Source organism: Canis aureus, chromosome 20 (assembly GCF_053574225.1).
Source record: "Canis aureus isolate CA01 chromosome 20, VMU_Caureus_v.1.0, whole genome shotgun sequence".
NCBI classification, from domain to species: Eukaryota; Metazoa; Chordata; class Mammalia; order Carnivora; family Canidae; genus Canis; species Canis aureus.
The window spans coordinates 56,295,515-56,313,363 of record NC_135630.1 but is presented as its reverse complement, the minus strand read 5'-3'; the positions used below and the strand labels follow the sequence as shown (position 1 = coordinate 56,313,363).

The 17,849-nt window shown below is 42.1% G+C and overlaps 1 protein-coding gene across 2 annotated transcripts in view; it reads right to left on the bottom strand.

Annotated features, from left to right (window-relative positions):
• Positions 1–11,137, bottom strand: part of ACVR2A (activin A receptor type 2A) — an 85,072-nt gene extending 73,935 nt beyond the window's left edge. For both annotated transcript variants that reach the window (XM_077861641.1, XM_077861642.1), the window contains exon 1: positions 10,589–11,137. In XM_077861641.1, the coding sequence (XP_077717767.1) occupies positions 10,589–10,643 (55 nt within the window). In that variant the 5' untranslated portion in view covers positions 10,644–11,137. The remainder of the gene's footprint in view (positions 1–10,588) is intronic.
• Positions 11,138–17,849: the final 6,712 nt, after the last annotated feature.

The window sequence follows — 17,849 nt, the reverse complement described above, 5'->3', positions numbered from 1 at the left end:
CTCCTTCCCACATTAGATCAAAGCCCCTACATGGTCTGGTCCCTGTCTATCTCTCCAGTGCCAAGCCTGCACTCACTTCTTCAGGCAGGCAGACATTTACTGAGCTTCTCCTTTGCCAGACACTGTGCTAACCCCTGAGTGTATCATGACAAAGGTGACACACCCCTCTCAGAGCTTACACTCCAGTAGTGGAAAGTGTAGATAATAAATGGGTAGATAAACTAAATAACTGGAGATTTGTGGTACGTGATGTGAAGTGAATAGCTATCCTGTGAGTACCCTGTTTGCTTCTGTCAGAACTCATATGATGATCTGTAATTATTTTATTCACTTGGCTACTTTAAGACTGTAAGCTCCATAAGCACATAATCATATCTGTCTTCTTCACTGCTGCATCCCAAGCACATTGCAGTGTTTAGCAATGCAATTCAACATTTGTTAATAAAAAAATAGTTATTTTACCCTTTTTAATTTAAAGATGAGTAAAATGAGTTCTTAGTGATGGCTAAGGTCAAGAAGAGTAAGCAAAGTAAGAATCTGAATGAAATTCAAGTTTTAGTCCAAGATATTATTATATCATATCCAAAACACTGATCTCAAAACTTGATTGTTTTCAAAGCTTGTAGCTGTCCCCCCAAAACAGGCTTGAGAATCTTTCAAGACTTTACTTTTATATGAAAAATCTTGCAGCACTTAAGTTTTAAGTAAAATTATAAGTATATCTTAAATTCCAATAAATAGAAATGAAAATTTATTCAAATGTTTCCTTTCAATGTATGCTACAACAATGAGATCTTGAAGAATACTTTGTAAAAAAAAAAAAAAAAAACAAAAAAACTTATCTGAATGTTCTAAATATTTCTTGGCTCCTTTTTGGCACTCTATTGATATTTTCTTTGGCTAAATCATTTAGTCAGAATATTATTTTATATTAACTCATAAGTACTTTACTAGAAAATTTTAAAATACCTTCCAAGAACTGAATCTATATTTTTAAATGTTTTACACACTACATTCTTAAAATAATAAGACTTAAAGATAGGTTACAAACTAATATGTGTGTGTGGTATCTACTGTGCGACTGTGTTATATGGCCTATTACTTCATTATATACATCTTGGTTTACAAATTTAAAAAAATTAATCTAAGAGTTTTAGAAACTTGCCAAGATATCATAATTTACCCATGCCCCCTCCTCCTAAAATAATGTTTTGGAAGTAGCTTGATTTATCATCTATAATCATAAAAATGTGAAGATCATGTATAATCATAAGGATATGAAGACTAACAGATTTTTTCCAATAAAGGTTTCATTTCTATTAAATATACATTGTAAAGTTAGTAATCATAAGTAGGAAAACTCTTCTCTCAAAGTTTTATATATGGATAGGCTTACTTTTATTACAATATGTAAAGATGGTTCATTTTTCAAAGCTTTTAAAAAGCAACCACTCCCTAGTGGGAACTTCTAATAATTATCGCTTTACATTTATTTTCTTCAGCAAATTAGAGAATACAATGATTCCCAATGTGACTATAGCTATTAAGAAAATAGTCAACCAAAGAAAAAAGTGCTTGTATCTAGTCCAAAAGAATGGTATTAAAAAAGTTTAGGATTCAGGCATGAATAACATACACCAAGTCAAAAAAGTTTCTAAATCTACTTCTATGCAAGAGTATAATTTACTATGAGGAAAATGCCTTATGTAGATCTCAAAGAATATAATCTGGATGGCCAGTATGAGCAATAACTGCAATTACTATAATCTATTAAACACAAACAACATACCAAGCCGTAAGTGCTTAGAATTCTTTAACTTCACAATAAAGACATATCCAGGATCCCTGGGTGGCGCAGCGGTTTGGCGCCTGCCTTTGGCCCAGGGCGCGATCCTGGAGACCCGGGATCGAATCCCACGTCGGGCTCCCAGTGCATGGAGCCTGCTTCTCCCTCTGCCTATGTCTCTGCCTCTCTCTCTCTCTGTGTGACTATCATAAATAAATAAAAATTAAAAAAAATTTAAAAAAAAAAAAAAAAGACATATCCATTGTGTGGTATCTCTACCCCCATAAAAGAATATTACATGTGCTCATATTTTCTATGTACTCTTATTTTTCCAAATCATGTCGGTATTTTCACTCATGCTTATTATCTAAATCCATATCTGTAGAATTTCTTTAGTTATGAAAATGCTTCCTATTTTCTTCTGGTTTGTTATTTCTTTACCAATTTAGTTAGTAGCACCAGCATCCTACTTTAATCTTCAAATTGCTCTATCCTATATTCCACATATATATATTTGGGACATCCATCAAGAGCTATATCATACACTCCTATCTCTCTTAGTTTCAATTACTGTTGCTCTGATTTAACCCCCTCAAATGAGGTTATTTTACTTTTTCAAGAAATTATAAACATCCTCTCATCACATAAATCTCCTCAGATTTAGCCAAAATTCCCTCATCTCAATTTGCCTTCCATCCATGGTCAAGTTTACTGGTAAATGCCCTCTGTGTTCCTGATCCTATTTTGTGCCTTTTCCTTCATATTAAGATGAACATCCCTCTCAAACACCTTCCAAGACATTTTTTTCCCTATTACTAGGATCTATGTCCTCCAGAAAGCCTTTCCTAAATTTAAAAAAAAAAATGTATATATGAACCCTTCAAAATTACAATCTAATTCTGTTTTAGCACTTTTGTATACACCTAATTTAGCCAGTGAATCCAAAAGAGAAAAGAGCTCAGTCAGGGCCATGCTCTCCCATGGGACCACTTTTCGTTATATTCTATACCTAAGTACTCATTCTCTACTGTCAGTTAAATAATGAGCACATTTTTCAGTATACGTATTTTTCATTCCACATGTTTACACTGCAGCTTCCTTCTCAGAGTACTGAGTAGAGAGAATAAGGGATTGTTGAACTGAGTCGCTATTTCTTAGGAGTTGAGAACCCATAAGTTCATCACTGAATTAATTAATGGATCACAATAAAAAATATTTTAGTGAACAGAATATAAAAATAAATAAAAGTCTTACACACAGAGTTCACAAAACTTCTATTCCTGACATATATACATATTTATGTATATGGAAACTGAGTAATGATGTAATGTCTATCTCTTACTGTGGGCTATGGTCAAAAGAGCTGAAAGCTACAGAACTTAAAGGTCTCTAAAATGCCTTCTAAATCTGCACGATTCAAATTATATTAAAAGATTTATTAGTCTAAGGATCAGAAAAAGCATTTTTAAAAAATGAAGAGAATTTAAGGATACCCAAAAAACAGCCAGCAAAATCATTTTTTCTTAATAAAATGTCACTATTAAACTCTAACCTTAAGATTATAGAATCATAAAGCTTTTAGAGAAGGAAAAACATTCAGAAATAATCTAATCCAACTTTATTGCTTTAATACATATAAAAGGAAAACCCAGGCCCAGAAATGAAAAAATTTCACTTCATTCATTCACTGAACATTTCCTCTGAACCCATTATGTGCCAGGTTCTAGGATTGAATCTGCATATAGAGAAGATGTCTCCAAAGAGCTCACAGTCTAACATGTATAAAGGTAAATAAACATTTGCAGTAATTAGTGGAATCAAGGTCATTTAGAAAAACAGCAACTAACTCAATCTGGGTTGGGTGGCAGAAAAATTGTTTCTAAACAAGTGATACTACTCAGTCTTAAAAACAAAGAGCTGGCCAGGTAAAGGAGAAGAAATAAAATATACAAAGGTACTGTACTGATACACAATAAAGGATGACACATTCAAAAAACTGTAAGCGAAGTTGTATAGCTGGAATATAAGGAGGAGCCAAAGCAGAATACCAAGTATTTGTGATTTTTTTTTTAAGATTTTATTTATTTACTCATTTACTCTCTCAGAGAGAGAGAGAGAGAGAGAGAGAGAGGCAGAGACACAGGCAGAGGGAGAAGCAGGCTCCATGCAGGGAGCCCAACGCGGGACTCGATCCGGGGTCTCCAGGATCATGCCCTGGGCCGAAGGCAAGCGCCAAACTGCTGAGCCACCCAGGGATCCCAAGGGGCTGCCCTATTTATGTGATATTTAACCTTCAAGTCACTCTCTGAGGTGGTCACTATTAATATCCCCATTTTGTAGATGATAAAACTGAAGTACAAAAGATGAAGTGATGTGCCCAAAGTTAAATTGTGAAGCCAGGATGTAAACCAGGGAAGCCTAACTCCAGAGCCTATCCTCTTAGTCACTCTACCAAGAGGTTAGAGAACACAAGCAGGAACCAAATGATAAAACACCATTCTAAGTACATACCATTCTAAGACTTTAGATTTTATGCTAAAGGTGACTCACAGTGAAATGTTTTAAGCAGGAGTGACATATTTAGATTTATTTTTTAATGAAGTCAATCTGGAAGTTATATGTGGACAGACTGGAAGAGGAAGTAGTTACAGGGACCTAGTCTTGGCTAGAAAAGTATTACCATAATTCAGGCAAGAAAAATGATAGATGTGCTACACAGTGGCAGTGCTGACACCGGAACCAAAGTCTACTGACCACTGTGACCACATTCTTGTCCAGTATCCATAAGAACCCCCAAACTTCTTCCTTTAAACCCACCATTCTAACAGTTTAAAAAAAAATTCAAAACTCGGGGAAATACACATTTTCTTTAGACCCTTCATTAAACCAAATGTGACTACTAGATGCATTTGGATATAGGAAAGAAAGTGACTAACAGAAACCCAGTGGAGAATGACAGAAAGTCAATTGCTATCTACAGCAGTTTTCTTACCTTCTTGACTTTTTCCTTCTCCTTCCTCTATATACTATTCCTGGAACTTTCATGTTCAATAGTCAATTTGAAATCAATGTTCTGTCTAGACATGACTATTATAACCTAACAAAATTAAATCTACCACCGAGGAAGTCTGATGTGGTCCCAGCAATAAATATATTCTCTGGTCTGGTCAAACTGTGGCTTAAACAAAGGTGATGAATGAATAATAACAAAAGACAGACTTTTTGAAAGCAGAGAAGAGTTAAAACCAGAACATTTAAGGGGGAGTAAGAGTGGGGCACCTGGGTGGTTCAGTCAGCTAAGTGTCAGATTCTTGATTTCAGCTCAGGTCATGACCTAGGGTCATGAGCTTGAGCCCTGCATCAGGTCCCACATAAGATTCTCTCCCCTCTCTCTGCCCCCTCCTCAAAAAAAGGTTACGGGGGAGGGAGGAGTAAGAGCAATCTACAGTTGAAGCTATTTGATTCCAAAAGAGTGTGTGTGTGTGTGTGTGTGTGTGTGTTTGTGGTATTCCAGAAGCCAACAAATGAAAGAACAGTAAAAAAAACTATCTGGTCGGGATCCCTGGATGGCGCAGCGGTTTGGCGCCTGCCTTTGGCCCAGGGCGCGATCCTGGAGACGCGGGATCGAATCCCACGTCGGGCTCCCGGTGCATGGAGCCTGCTTCTCCCTCTGCCTGTGTCTCTGCCTCTCTCTCTCACTGTGTGCCTATCATGAATAAATAAAAATTAAAAAAAAAAAAAAACTATCTGGTCAATTCTCAAACATTCTAAACTGAATCTGTTTTCATTTAAACCATGTGTAAGCCCCTTGAGCCACCCTGATGCTAAGCAACAAGTGGGTTCCACAAACAAGCTGCCTACAGTATAAGGAAGTACAGAAGGAACAGAAGGGGTTAAAGAGAATAAACAAAAAAGGCCTACAGTGGAAAGGGAAGCATAATGAAAGGGAATGGAAGAAATTATGAGTTATACAATATGGACAAAAAAGTGAAAGAGTACTAGTGACCCTAATCTCAAACACTGCTATCTAAGACAAGTAGCAACATAAGAGAGCATGAAAAGAGGAAATTTAAATCACAGATTTTTTGAGACCCCAAAGATGCGAAATAAGAGTACACTACCCACAAAAGTAAAAAAGCAACAAAATAGTTTTAGAATCTAAAGGAATGTTTAGAGATTATTAAAATCTCGTTTGATTTAGTTGTGCTTTACTTCACACAAAACGGTGAATCCAAAAGGTGAAAATGTCAGTAGTACCAGAGATACGCATGTATGGGGAGGTGTGTTACAAAGATAGTATGAGGCTTATTTGCATACTTTTTGTGGGAGTGATTTCAGAAGTTTTCCTTTCAATGCTGTAGTGCTACTTACACCTTTTCACTTTAATTCTTATCCTGGCTGGGTTCACTTCCTTAAAACCAGAGTTCAAAACAAGTAAGCACTTATTAGTTATGGTCAAATTTTAACCTTAAAAAGGACAAGGGTCTGTGATAGATCATAGAATATTAATTAGCATAGCCAAAATGAGTCTAATAATCAAAACCCAGCCAATGATTCTCCAGAAAATTATGGAATTAAGAAACCACTTTAAAAGTTGCTTCAAATTAAAGGCAGCTAAAAGAAAGAAGAAGAAGAAGGAGAAGAAGAAGTATCCTTAAAAAAAAAAAAAAAAAAAAAAAAAACCTGAATTTATACTTTGAAACCTTTCAGGGACATATAACGTACATAGTTCTTCCATCGGAAACTTATAAAACTTTCTGGCACCCTCACTGTTGATCTCACTCTCTCTTTCTCTCTTTCTTTCTCTTTCTCTAACACACAATCTGCTGCCACCACACAGTCCATACAGTAAAATTTCAGTAAGGATAAAAGGAAATATCCTTAAAGGTAATTATCACAGCAAGGAGTCTACTGGATCAGATGCAAATATAATTAAACTTGATACCTTGACCAATCATTCATCCTATTCATGAACATACCAGTCTTCATGGGCTCTCCATCATAGCAAAGCAATGGTTTTGGAGAGTTTTTGGAGAGTTTATTCATAAATCAAAACACTTTATTAAAGTATAATAAGATGAAATAATGCATATAGCTATAGTCTGTCTAATATAATCATTCTAGTTTTAAAAGATAACGAAAAGATGAAAGCTCTCAACAAAAAGTCACCTAAAGATCAATATGCATGTACCTGCAAAATTTGGATGACTGACCGTGGGAGTAGGAAGCTAGACCCTTTTGCTAATATACTAATACTTTTGAAAACAGAGCTTCTCAACCTCAACACTACTGACACTTTGAGCCAGGTAACTCTTCACTGTGCAAGGCTGTCCTGTGCACCGTGGGATGATGAGCAGCATCCCTGCCCTTTCCCCGCTAGATGCTAGTAGCACACCCTCCCCCATAGTTGTGATAACCAAAAATGTCTTCAAACGTCCCCTGGAGAAGTGCAGGGGTAGGTAGCAAAAGACACCCAACCTGAGAACTACTGGCTTATAAATACAAAAAAATTCAAAGTGAATTGGTGGAGGAGGGAGTCTGTCTCATTCCTCTTCTGGTTTTGATGTTCCAGTAGATGGTATCTGAATCTGATCACAGACTACACTTAAGAGATTCTGACTGTAGGAAACAAAGCGTGTCACATCCATCACTTGTTAGCCAAAGTTCAGCTGAGTCCCAGAAGATCCACAGTGCTGCCAATTCCCCCTCCAAAGGCACATAGACTCACTCACAGAAACACACACGGGCACGGGCGTGCACACACCCGGCACTGCCTACCTATCTGAGGTAAAAGAAATGCACATAATTACTTTATTTCCATTTCTTATTTCATCAAATATATGGACCAGGCTGTTCCAGTTCCCACAGAAACCCAAATTCCTCAACTTAGTCAGTGCAACTCAAACACCACAATAGCTGCATCATTCTAGGTAGGAGAGACCTAAGTGCTAGAGCAAGTATTAAACTCATAGTTTAACAAATGGTGAAGAAAGACACAAATTAGCCACACTGCTTTAAAAACAAACAAACAAATCCAATAAATCGATTTGTGTTTTGAAACAGAATCTGAGGAAGGATAAAAAGAATGGAAAAAATGCAAATACAAAAGGAATCTGAAGGCATCTGAGGAATAGAACAAAACTCAAAAATGTTTCCCCTGGAATTACATTAAGAAATTACATACTTGGCCATATCCTACAGGAATAGTCTGCAAAATCAGTCTCCTATATACTATGCCATGGGATGGAAACTGAAAAATCAAAGTCTGCAAAATACTAAAAAAAAAAAAAAAGAAAGAAAGAAGCATCCACCCTAAAAATCTGATAAACAGCTCTTTATTACTATTTTTCATTTGCTTAAAAAAATTAAATATCCAGAAACAAAAAAAAAATGACAACTTGAGAAATTTTTTAATTCTCATAAAAATAGCCATCCTCATGCTTCCAGCATGCCAGATTACATATTACCTAGGAAAATCAATTAGGAAAGGAAACACAATAATCTTTTAGAGTGCATTTGATTCATAACAAAAGCCTTTTAAAAAATCAGATATTTTAAGTACTAAATATCTTTATACATAAATATGGATTAAAGTCTTTAAGATGATTTCAATTATCTTCAACAGAATTATATTTTAGTTCAACTAGGAATTATTTGGGAAAAAAAACTATGCAACAATATTCAGCACCAGTTTTATGTAATTCTATGTGCTATACGTATCTATATGCTCTGTAAGCAAGAAAATTACTGTATTTCAGAATTTTAGCTATTAACCTCCTGGCCCACTGAAAATAATCCTACAAGAAACTAACGCTCAATTCTTTTTGCTTCTAAACCAAGCAGAGGAGGCTGTAAGATCTGTAAGCGACAGCCTGCTTTTCCAGAAGTAATACCTTGAGACTGCTTAAGAATAACCCCCTTCACCAATTATTGTGATTCAGGTGGGTTTGGGAGGGAATAATGTCCACAATTCCTTGGTCAGTGGCCATGATGCCCCTCCTCCTCAAGGGCAGGAGATCAGAGAAAGGGATTTGAACATGAGGAGTTCACCAACCAGAACATACAGGAACCAGGAGAGAGAGAGAGTACTACGGGGAAAATAAAAACTGCATAGTTAAGTCATGTCACAAAAGCGAGAGGTTTAATGTTATCAAGGTATTCATTCATTTCGGAGACACCATTGTTTATCTTCCTCCCCAAGCCCTGCACAAAAAGAACTGTCAGCCTGCCTTAAGCATGTTCCTTCTTCCATTTAAACAGACATGATTCTTTGGTTAATCTCTGGCAATGATCGCCATTTCACAACACATTTAGCCCACCCGGAACTGATCAATACCACTACAGACATAAGACTAGACTTTATCCATTTATTAACCACAAGGAAATGTACCATTCAGCAAAATTCTATACGTTACAAAGGATTCTATTAGAAGAGGGGGCTGGGAGGACGGACGGACACACACACACACACACACACACACAGCACAGAGGTACACAAAGAAAAGACTAACACCCTCTAATTTCCCTGCAGCAAACGAGATAAAGACGTGGCCGTGAAACCTGTCAATTCGTCCCCCCCTCCCCCCCGCCTCCAATAATTCTCTCCCACAACCTGGTAACCGAATATTGAATTTTATGATCACCAGATCCACTGCGACTTCAAAAGTGTTCCATCCATCAAACTAAACTCTCCTGCGACGTACGTGTGCACACCTTGGAGCTGGGCTGCGTTCGTTTACCGAACCCCAAACACAAAAGACTAGTTTCCCAACCACTGGTTGCAAAGGCGTACAACGTCCAAGCAAAAATCACAACGTCGGATGCAGGAGGGACCAGGTCGCCCCCTCCAAACCTCGGGCCACAACCCACGCCAGGACCGCAGCGTCTCTGACGAGCGCGAACCATCTCGAATGGCTGCTCTATAGACCGAAAACAATGCCTCGGTACACCGCGCGTTAAGAGAAGTCCCCCGTAGGTGAGCGGAATCTGTGCCAGCCGAGAGCACGCAGACATGGTGGCGAGGGCCAGCGCTCCGCCAGCGCCCGGCCGCGCTCCGCTCCGCGCCGCGGTATTGTGAACACCCGGGCCACAGCAGCTACAACTATTTTTAACGCGGCTGGACGCCGAAGTTGAGGAGACCGTGAGGCGGGCGGGCGGGCGGGCGAGGGGGGTAGGGGGGACCCCGATGACACCGCCGCCGCGCCGCATTGTTTCTCGCCGTCCGGAGCGAGCTGGCGAACGGGCGAACGGGCGGGCGAACGGGCGAACGGGCGGGCGGGCGACCGCCGGCTGGACGCCCGTCGTGACGGCCACCGCGGAAGCGCTGGTTACGAGACAATCAAACCCAGAACAAAACGCGCCGCTCCGGGGTGGGGGGGAGGCAGGCCACGCGACACGCCGCTCCGGGGGGCGCCTTTCGGGGCTCGAACCCGCGGCCCCGGCTGTCACTCGCGCCGCTTGTGGCTTAACCGCCCCCCTCCCCCCCCCCCGCCCCAGGCAGCGCTGTCACCCGGGGCGAGGGCCACGGAGCGTGACTTTCCCAGTCGCACGGCCGAGCCGTCCGTCTCCTCAGCCCGCCGGCCCGGCTCCGAGCGGGAGACGCTGACAGAGATTTCCGGGGCACGGTCGGGGCTGAGGTGGGGGGTCGCGCGGGGTCGCGGCCCAGGGCGCCGGGGGGCGGGTGTGCGCGCGTGTGTGCGCGCGTGTGTCCGTGCGCGTGTGTGTGTGTGTGTGTGTGTGTGTGTGTGGAGCTCCCCAGGCCGCCGCCGCCGCAGCCCCGCCGCGCTCGCTCCACGCACCTACCTGAAGAGCAGGAGATAAGAAACACGGCGAACGCCAACTTCGCAGCAGCTCCCATTTTCCGAGGCGCCGGGGGATCCGCAGCAAGTTCTCGCTAGAGAGCCCGTTCCCTGGTCTTCCTCGGAGACAAACCTCCTGGTGTGAAATCAACCGTCATAAAACATATTCGGAAGCCCCCGACCAAAAAGAAAAATAAAAAAAAAATAAAAAACGAAAAAGGTTCACGGGGTTAAGAAAAAAAAAAAAAGGAAAAAATAAAAGAGCACAATAATGCTATATATTAAAAAAAAAAAAAAAGGAAAAATGCACCACGGGGAAGGGGTGGGGGGAGAAAAACCGCCACACACACGCACAACACACAAAACCAAACAACGAAAAGGCAACAACAACAAAAGCGGGTTTAAATCACTGTCAAAATCGCTGTCAGCGCCGCTCGCCTGTCGGGGCTCTCGGAACAAAACGCCAGGCGGAGGCGCCGAGGCGGCGGCGGGGCGGCGGGGAGCCCGAGCCGCCCGGACAGTCCGGGAGCCGAGCCGGGTCCGACGTCCGGACCGACCTTCAACCCGGACACCCAAAGTCCGCGGACCGCTGGCGGCCGGGCTGGCGGCCGTGGCGGCCCGGGCGGCGGGGACGGCGCGGCGGCGGCGGGGACGGCGGCGGGGACGGCGGCGCAGGCGGCGGCGCAAGCGGCGGCCAAGTTCTGGTCCAGGCTCTGGCTCCGGCTCCGGGCTCCGGGCTCGGCCGCGTTTTCGGTCCCCTGGCCTCCGCCGGCCCCGCCCCCCACACTTCCGGTTCCGGCCCGAAGCTGGAAGCCAGGCGCGGCGGAGGAACGCTCGGCCGCGGCGGCGGCGGCGGCGGCGGCGGCGGCGGGGACGGGGACGGGGACGGGGACGGGGACGGGGACGGGGACGGCGGGGCGGCGGGCGCAGCGCGCGTGCCGGGCCGGGAGCGCGAGGAGATGGTCGGGGAGGCGAGGCGAGGCGGGCGCGGGGAGGGGCGCGCGCGAGGGCGGGGCGGGCCGGAGGGCGGGGGCGGGGCGGGGCGGACGGAGGCGCGTTCCCGCGAGGCCTGTGCGTCCGGCCTGCGCGGCCTGCGGGGCTGCGGGGCCGCGGGGCTGCGGGGCCCGGGCGGGCGGGACGCGGGGCGCGGGGAGCCGCGGAGCCCCTGCCGTGCCCTGCCCTGCCCTGCCCTGCCCCGCGCTGCCCCAGGGGACGCCGCGTCCGCGGAGCCGCCCGGCCGACCCGGTGCGCGCGGGCTGCAGGCGCGGCCCGGCCCCAGCCCCAGCCCCCGGCGCCCGAGCGCTCAGTGCCGCGGCCGAGCCACCGGGCCGGGCGTGCACGCGGGGCGGGGGGCAGCCGAGCGCCGCCCGGGATCGCGCGGGGTCCGCTCCGCACCCGGCGGGGTCGCGGCTGCCTCTTTCTTTCCTTGCATCTTTTTCTTTCTTTCTTTCTTTCTTCTTTCTTTTTTTTTTTTTCCTTAAATTTTCACGCCCCTTAAGCCAGGTGGATCGCTCGCACGGGGCCGGGCCGGGCTCGGATCGCGACTCCGAACGCAGGACCAGCGTCCCCCCTCGCGGAGCCCGCGGCGGCGGCGGGTTCGAGCCCCGCGGACGCCGGGACCCGACCCGACCCGACCCGACCGACCCGACCCGACCCGGGGCCGCCCGGCCCTGCCTGCGGCGTTCTAGCGTGAGCTCCGCAAACCGTTTTATTTTTTTAATGATAAAGAGTCATAAACCGTACTGCGTGTGGCTAACTCCTCTGTTTTACTGGTGCTTTACCGATCCCCACGTTTTTCCCACAAAGCCAAGCCTCCTCCCATGTATGTACACAGTGGGTTTTTTTTTTCCCCCTTCCTCTAAATTACTCAATATCGCTATCTATGAAGCTCATCCTGTAATTATCTGCCCATTTCTACGACTTGTCAGGGTCATTAGTAATGACTGTGACTCTTAAACTCCCTCCAAGATCTCCAAGTCCTCACGTCGTGGTGCTCAGAATTTGGTTTTCTGTTTGTTTGTGCTCAGAATTTGTTTTTGTTTTTTTTTTTTATTTGTTTTTTTTGTGAGGTTTTTTTGTGTGTTTTGTTTTGTTGATTTTTTTTGGTTTTGTTTGTTGGTTATGTTTTGTTTTTTTTGTTTGTTTGTTTGTTTGTTTTGGTGCTCAGAATTGGACTGATGTTGTGCAACAGTTAAGAAAAAGTCCCCAGTGGGTCTTCAAGGTGTCTAAATGGTCCCATATTATGTAATTCTTTGGACCTTATGAGCTGCTCAGAGGAATAAATATAAACATCCTTCCATTCTCTACTTGCACTGTTTCCACTAATGTTTCTGGAATGGAAGAGCGTATTTAGTGCATTCAGGAATTTTCTGTGGGTTATACCCTGGATCAGGCCTCCCTGTTGTCTTATCTCTGCATCACTTCCATATTTCGCAGATTGTGAAACCACAGAGAGTGGAATAACTGGAATAACCAGTAATAGGACTAAAACACACACACACAAAAAAATTATATTCCTTATCTTACCACCTAAATTTGCCAGTAGAAGAATTTTAAGAGAAGAAGGAAATTATTTTTTCTCTGTCGCATAAAAGGGGAGCAACAAGTCAGAGTCCTCGCTGAACTATTCTTATAAAGAGTTTAGCCCCCCCCCCAGAAGTTATTAATATCCAGTAACAGTAGTTACCTATTTTGTTCCTAAAATCCCCCATCTTCTGTATATTTTTAAAAATTCAAAAATAATTTAACTTAAGACGTGAGAGTATGTGACTAACTCCCACTGGAATTCTAAAGCTTGAAAACTAGACAGAGGTAGCTGCAGCTAACCCTACTGCCCCTCTTTTTCCTATTTCTAGAATCACTTCTTCTTAATCCACAAATCCAACAATTCCCTAACTGTGCAAGCCATACAAGCTGAGTTGAGGAAAGAAGGAGAAGAAAGGGGCAGAAACGCGAAAGGAACTCTGGTCCGACAAAGCGTTAGACGATTATGTGTTAAACACCTTTAGCTGACATCACTCAATCCCGACACCTGGTCTCAGTCTCTCTAATGCTAGAATTTCAGGTCCAGGCTTCTGACAAGAAATTTGATTGAACTGCAGGCTTTCCCCAGCCGGAAGAATTTTAAGAGACCGTTTTAGGGCGTGTTGGCTAGATGAGGAGACAGAGGTAAACAAGTATTGTAGACTGCTTTCAAAATAGAGGATGATTTATTTTGCTAGGAACTCATATGGCTCAAAAAGGTATATGCATTAGGTTTGAACCTTCAGCTCTGAAATAGGGCTGGAATTGAATTAGGCAAGATTTGAACTTGCCTTTGAGATTGGGTGGTATGCCATATATATTGTGAAGAAATTCACTGTAAGATATTCACCTGCCTTTGGACATAGCAACAGCCTCATATAAGCTTAGAGATGCCAAATCTCTCTTCCTTCATCTTCAGTAAGATGACTACATTCCTTTGGATGATGAAGGCTGTTGGATTTCCCTTAGATGAAGGATTTAAGAGTATTTCTGCTGCTTTCTGTATGCTACAAAAGTATACATTTGTATGAGTATGTACAAGTATACTATAAAGGTACTATGGAAGTCTACTCGTGTTCAAATTTCAAGTAACATGGGCATTCCTGAAGTGGCATAAGTAATGAATTTCCCCTACACCGATGCTGTGAGGCATAACACAAGGGGAAAATCTTGGTAACTTGGTAAGTCAAAGAAAGGCAAATAATAACATATCTTCCATGAACATCCCCCTCCCTAAATGCTCAAACTGGGAATTAAGTTCCCTGTATCCTACCTAGCTTTTGCTACTGTTATTCTTCCCTTTTTACGTAGGTCTACTAATAGCATTGCGCTATGCCAATGATGGAGTGGACGGAGACAGATAATGAAAAGAATAGGGATGTGGGAATGGATGAGGGACAAAACATTAGGGCAGAATTTTTTAAGACAGGAAGATGAGTTAGAAGAATTAGAGGAAACTAGTTGTGGTAGAAATAATGAGTCTAGCACTTTGATTAAAAGGCTATACTAACCCAAGTAGGAATAGAAATAACCAATTGGTCACCATGTGACATCCCAAGGGTAATATTTGAATTTTCTCCCACTCTCACCTCCTTCAAAATCCAGTCAAGGTATTTGGGGAAGATGTTTTCCCACTCTCCAATGTATATTCATGACCACAGAAACTTCATTTTCTGTTTGACTTCCATCATTTTAGAAATTTAATTTCTAATAGTTTTCTATTTCATTTCTAAATTTTACAACTGTTCTGTAAATTTTATGACTTTTATTTGTTTTGTTTTATTTCTAGTAGCTTTCAACTCCTCTTCCTATAACAGGATGGATGAGCTTTGAGATACAGTGCCTAAATCAATCCCAATGACCTCAGTCATTCATCCAAGTTGGAGTAAAACAACACTACTCAAAAGTACAGATCTCCAACCAGCATTGGTCCCAAACCTTGTTACTGATCTTAAATGAGATTAGCATAGACATTGGCAACAATTGATTAAAAAGTTTCGTAGAGGGGCGCCTGGGTGGTTCAGTCTGTTAAGTGGCTGACTCAATTTCTGCTCAGGTCATGACCCCAGGGTCATGATCTCAGAGTCAGGAGACTGAGTCCAGCATGGGCTATATGCTGGGCATGGAGCCTACTTAAGATTCTCTCCCTGCCTGTCCCTCTCTCTTCTCTCCCTCTCTCTAAAAGAAAAAAAAAATATATTAAAAAAAAATCTTGTAGAAACTTAAACATGTTAAGTCTGTTAAAGTTAATAATAAAAACAATTGGGTTTATATTTTGTTATTGTTTTTATTTCATGATGTTTTTTAGTAATTTTTATTGAATTTTACAAAAGTCTCATAGATTTGGAATTCACCATAGATAATTTGAGAGGCACTGGAGGAGAAAATAGACTATATACCAAAGATTATCTCTCAAAAAAAAAAAAAAAATGCTTTCCATCCATTTTGACAAATGCTTGAAATCTTCAATAAAGCTTTGATGCTATACTCTTAAAATTTTCTATAATGTAAGATTGCATAAGAATCAGTCCTTTTTATCACATGGTCTATCATTACCTGTGCTATTCATTTATTCAACAAGTAACTATTAACTTTAGCTTCAGGGTTGTCCTGGGTATTGGTTGCATAGTGATAAAGAAAGTGGCTATCATCTCTGCCCTCACTGAGCTTACAGTATCATGAGGAAGACAGAAAAAAAATATTTGTCAAATGGGAAGGATTATTTACAAAAGCAGACGGGGTGCTGAGATAAGGAAGAATGATGGAACTGGAAAGGAAAAGGACACTAATGCGAGGGAATAACTCAGGAAGGACTTACTAAGGAGGTAACATTTAAACCGAACCCACAAGATGAAAAGGAGATAGCCATGAATTTAGCTAGATAAGGAGAAACAGTACGTACAAAGCCTACGATGTGTTCCAGAAACTGAAAGGAGGTTCTCATGGTTATAAAGACAGTGGTATAAATAAGGAGAGAGAGGAACACAGGCCCCGGACCACAAAAGCTTATAGGGCAAAGTAAGGTCGTTGGATTTTTTCCAAAGTGAAGCATCAAGCCATTGGAGTGTTTTAGTAAGGAAGTTATGTCTTCTAGCTTAAGTCCTTAAAGATTATTCTTGTTCTTATATGGAGAACAGGTTGTAGGAAATTACCAAAGAAAGCAGAGAGACTAGGAGAAAGGTGTTGCAGTAAGTCAGGCAAGAGATTATGGTACTATGAACTAATATGGAAAGAAGTGGACAGACTCTAAGATATACTCGGGAAGAAGAATCAACAGGATTTGCTGATGCATTGGAAGACTCCTACTTTTTTCTTAAGCAGATGTGTAGAGGTAGTGTCATTTGTTGAGTTGGGAAAGATTTAGAAGGAGAGATATAGAGAAAGTAGAGAGATGAATGGTGAAAAAAGTTCAATTTTGAAAATATTAAATAACAGATGCCTACAAGACGTCTAAACAGAGATGTAAAAGTAAGCAATTGTATGTAACCGATGTTCGGAGGAACAGGCAATGCTGCGGATATAAATTTGAGAATTATCAGCAGGTAAATGGTATGTAGGGCCATGGAAATGACTGAAAACATCTAAATAGAGAGTGGACAGAGAGAAGAAATTTAGCAAGTGGAGGAATAAGAGGCAGGAAAGGGGATGACAAAGTAAATGCCAGAGAGATAAGATAAAAATTGAGAAAGATGTCATACATGAGAGTGTTCTACAGAAGGGAGATGGGAACAATATTGGTCCTATAGAAACATCAATAAATTGAAGAGCAAAAATAAATAAATAAATAAATAAACAAATAAATAATAAGGAGCTATTGTATGTTGCATCATGGGGAGAGAAGCCAGATTGAGGTAGGCAGGACGAAAAAAGTGCCAGCAGAAGCGGGTGAGTTTGTAGAACTAGTCACTGGAGGGTGTATTTCCAGCTGAGAGCTCTAATTTCCACAAATTATAAAGCAAGTTTTCAGTTTAAAGTGGAAGATGCATAGTGAAGAGTTGTGAAATATTCCTAATTGAGGTTGGAGAGCAAAGATTTATAGTGGAATTCTCAGGGTTGAGTAGCTATTGGAAGTTGGAGATCATGTTTATCACCACTGCAGTCAGTCCAAGCTGTTACTGGTTACTTCCTGAAACACACAGGGGTGTCAGGTACAGAATTGTCAGGCAGTTGATTGAGTTCTATCATGGTTGGGTTTGTTAAGTAAGTGATTTTGAGGAAAAGAAAAAGAAAAAGAAAGAAAGGTATGGGAATTGTATTGAAACACCGAATAATGGAGTTTGAGTTGGGTAGGAAGAAAGTATAGTCTAGAAGAGGCTGTTGTGTGTAGAGGAGTGATAGGAGTCATGGATTAGAAGACTGGCCAACACCGTTAAGATAGTTTGTTGCTTCCTGGTCAATATTTAAGCAACTAGAAGGCTAGGAGCTAGGATCAAAGAATAAGAATGCAAAGTTTTAGAGAGAAGTTGTGTCTGGCCAGGGAATTACCATTGCTGTGAAAGAAAAAGATACGGTCACTGGCAATGAGAAGATCCAAAAATGGGATGCCAAAGCATCCAGTGAGCTGAATGGGTCATTTCTAAGGAGGTTGAAACTACCTAAAATGGTGACAAATACTAGACAAGGGAGTAAAAACATTGAGACTTCACGAACATAGAGATGTTTCTTGGAGTCTGTTAGATGACAGCATTCCTCAATGTTATTTTAAATTTCTCCATATTAAAAAAATTCAATCTTTACATTGT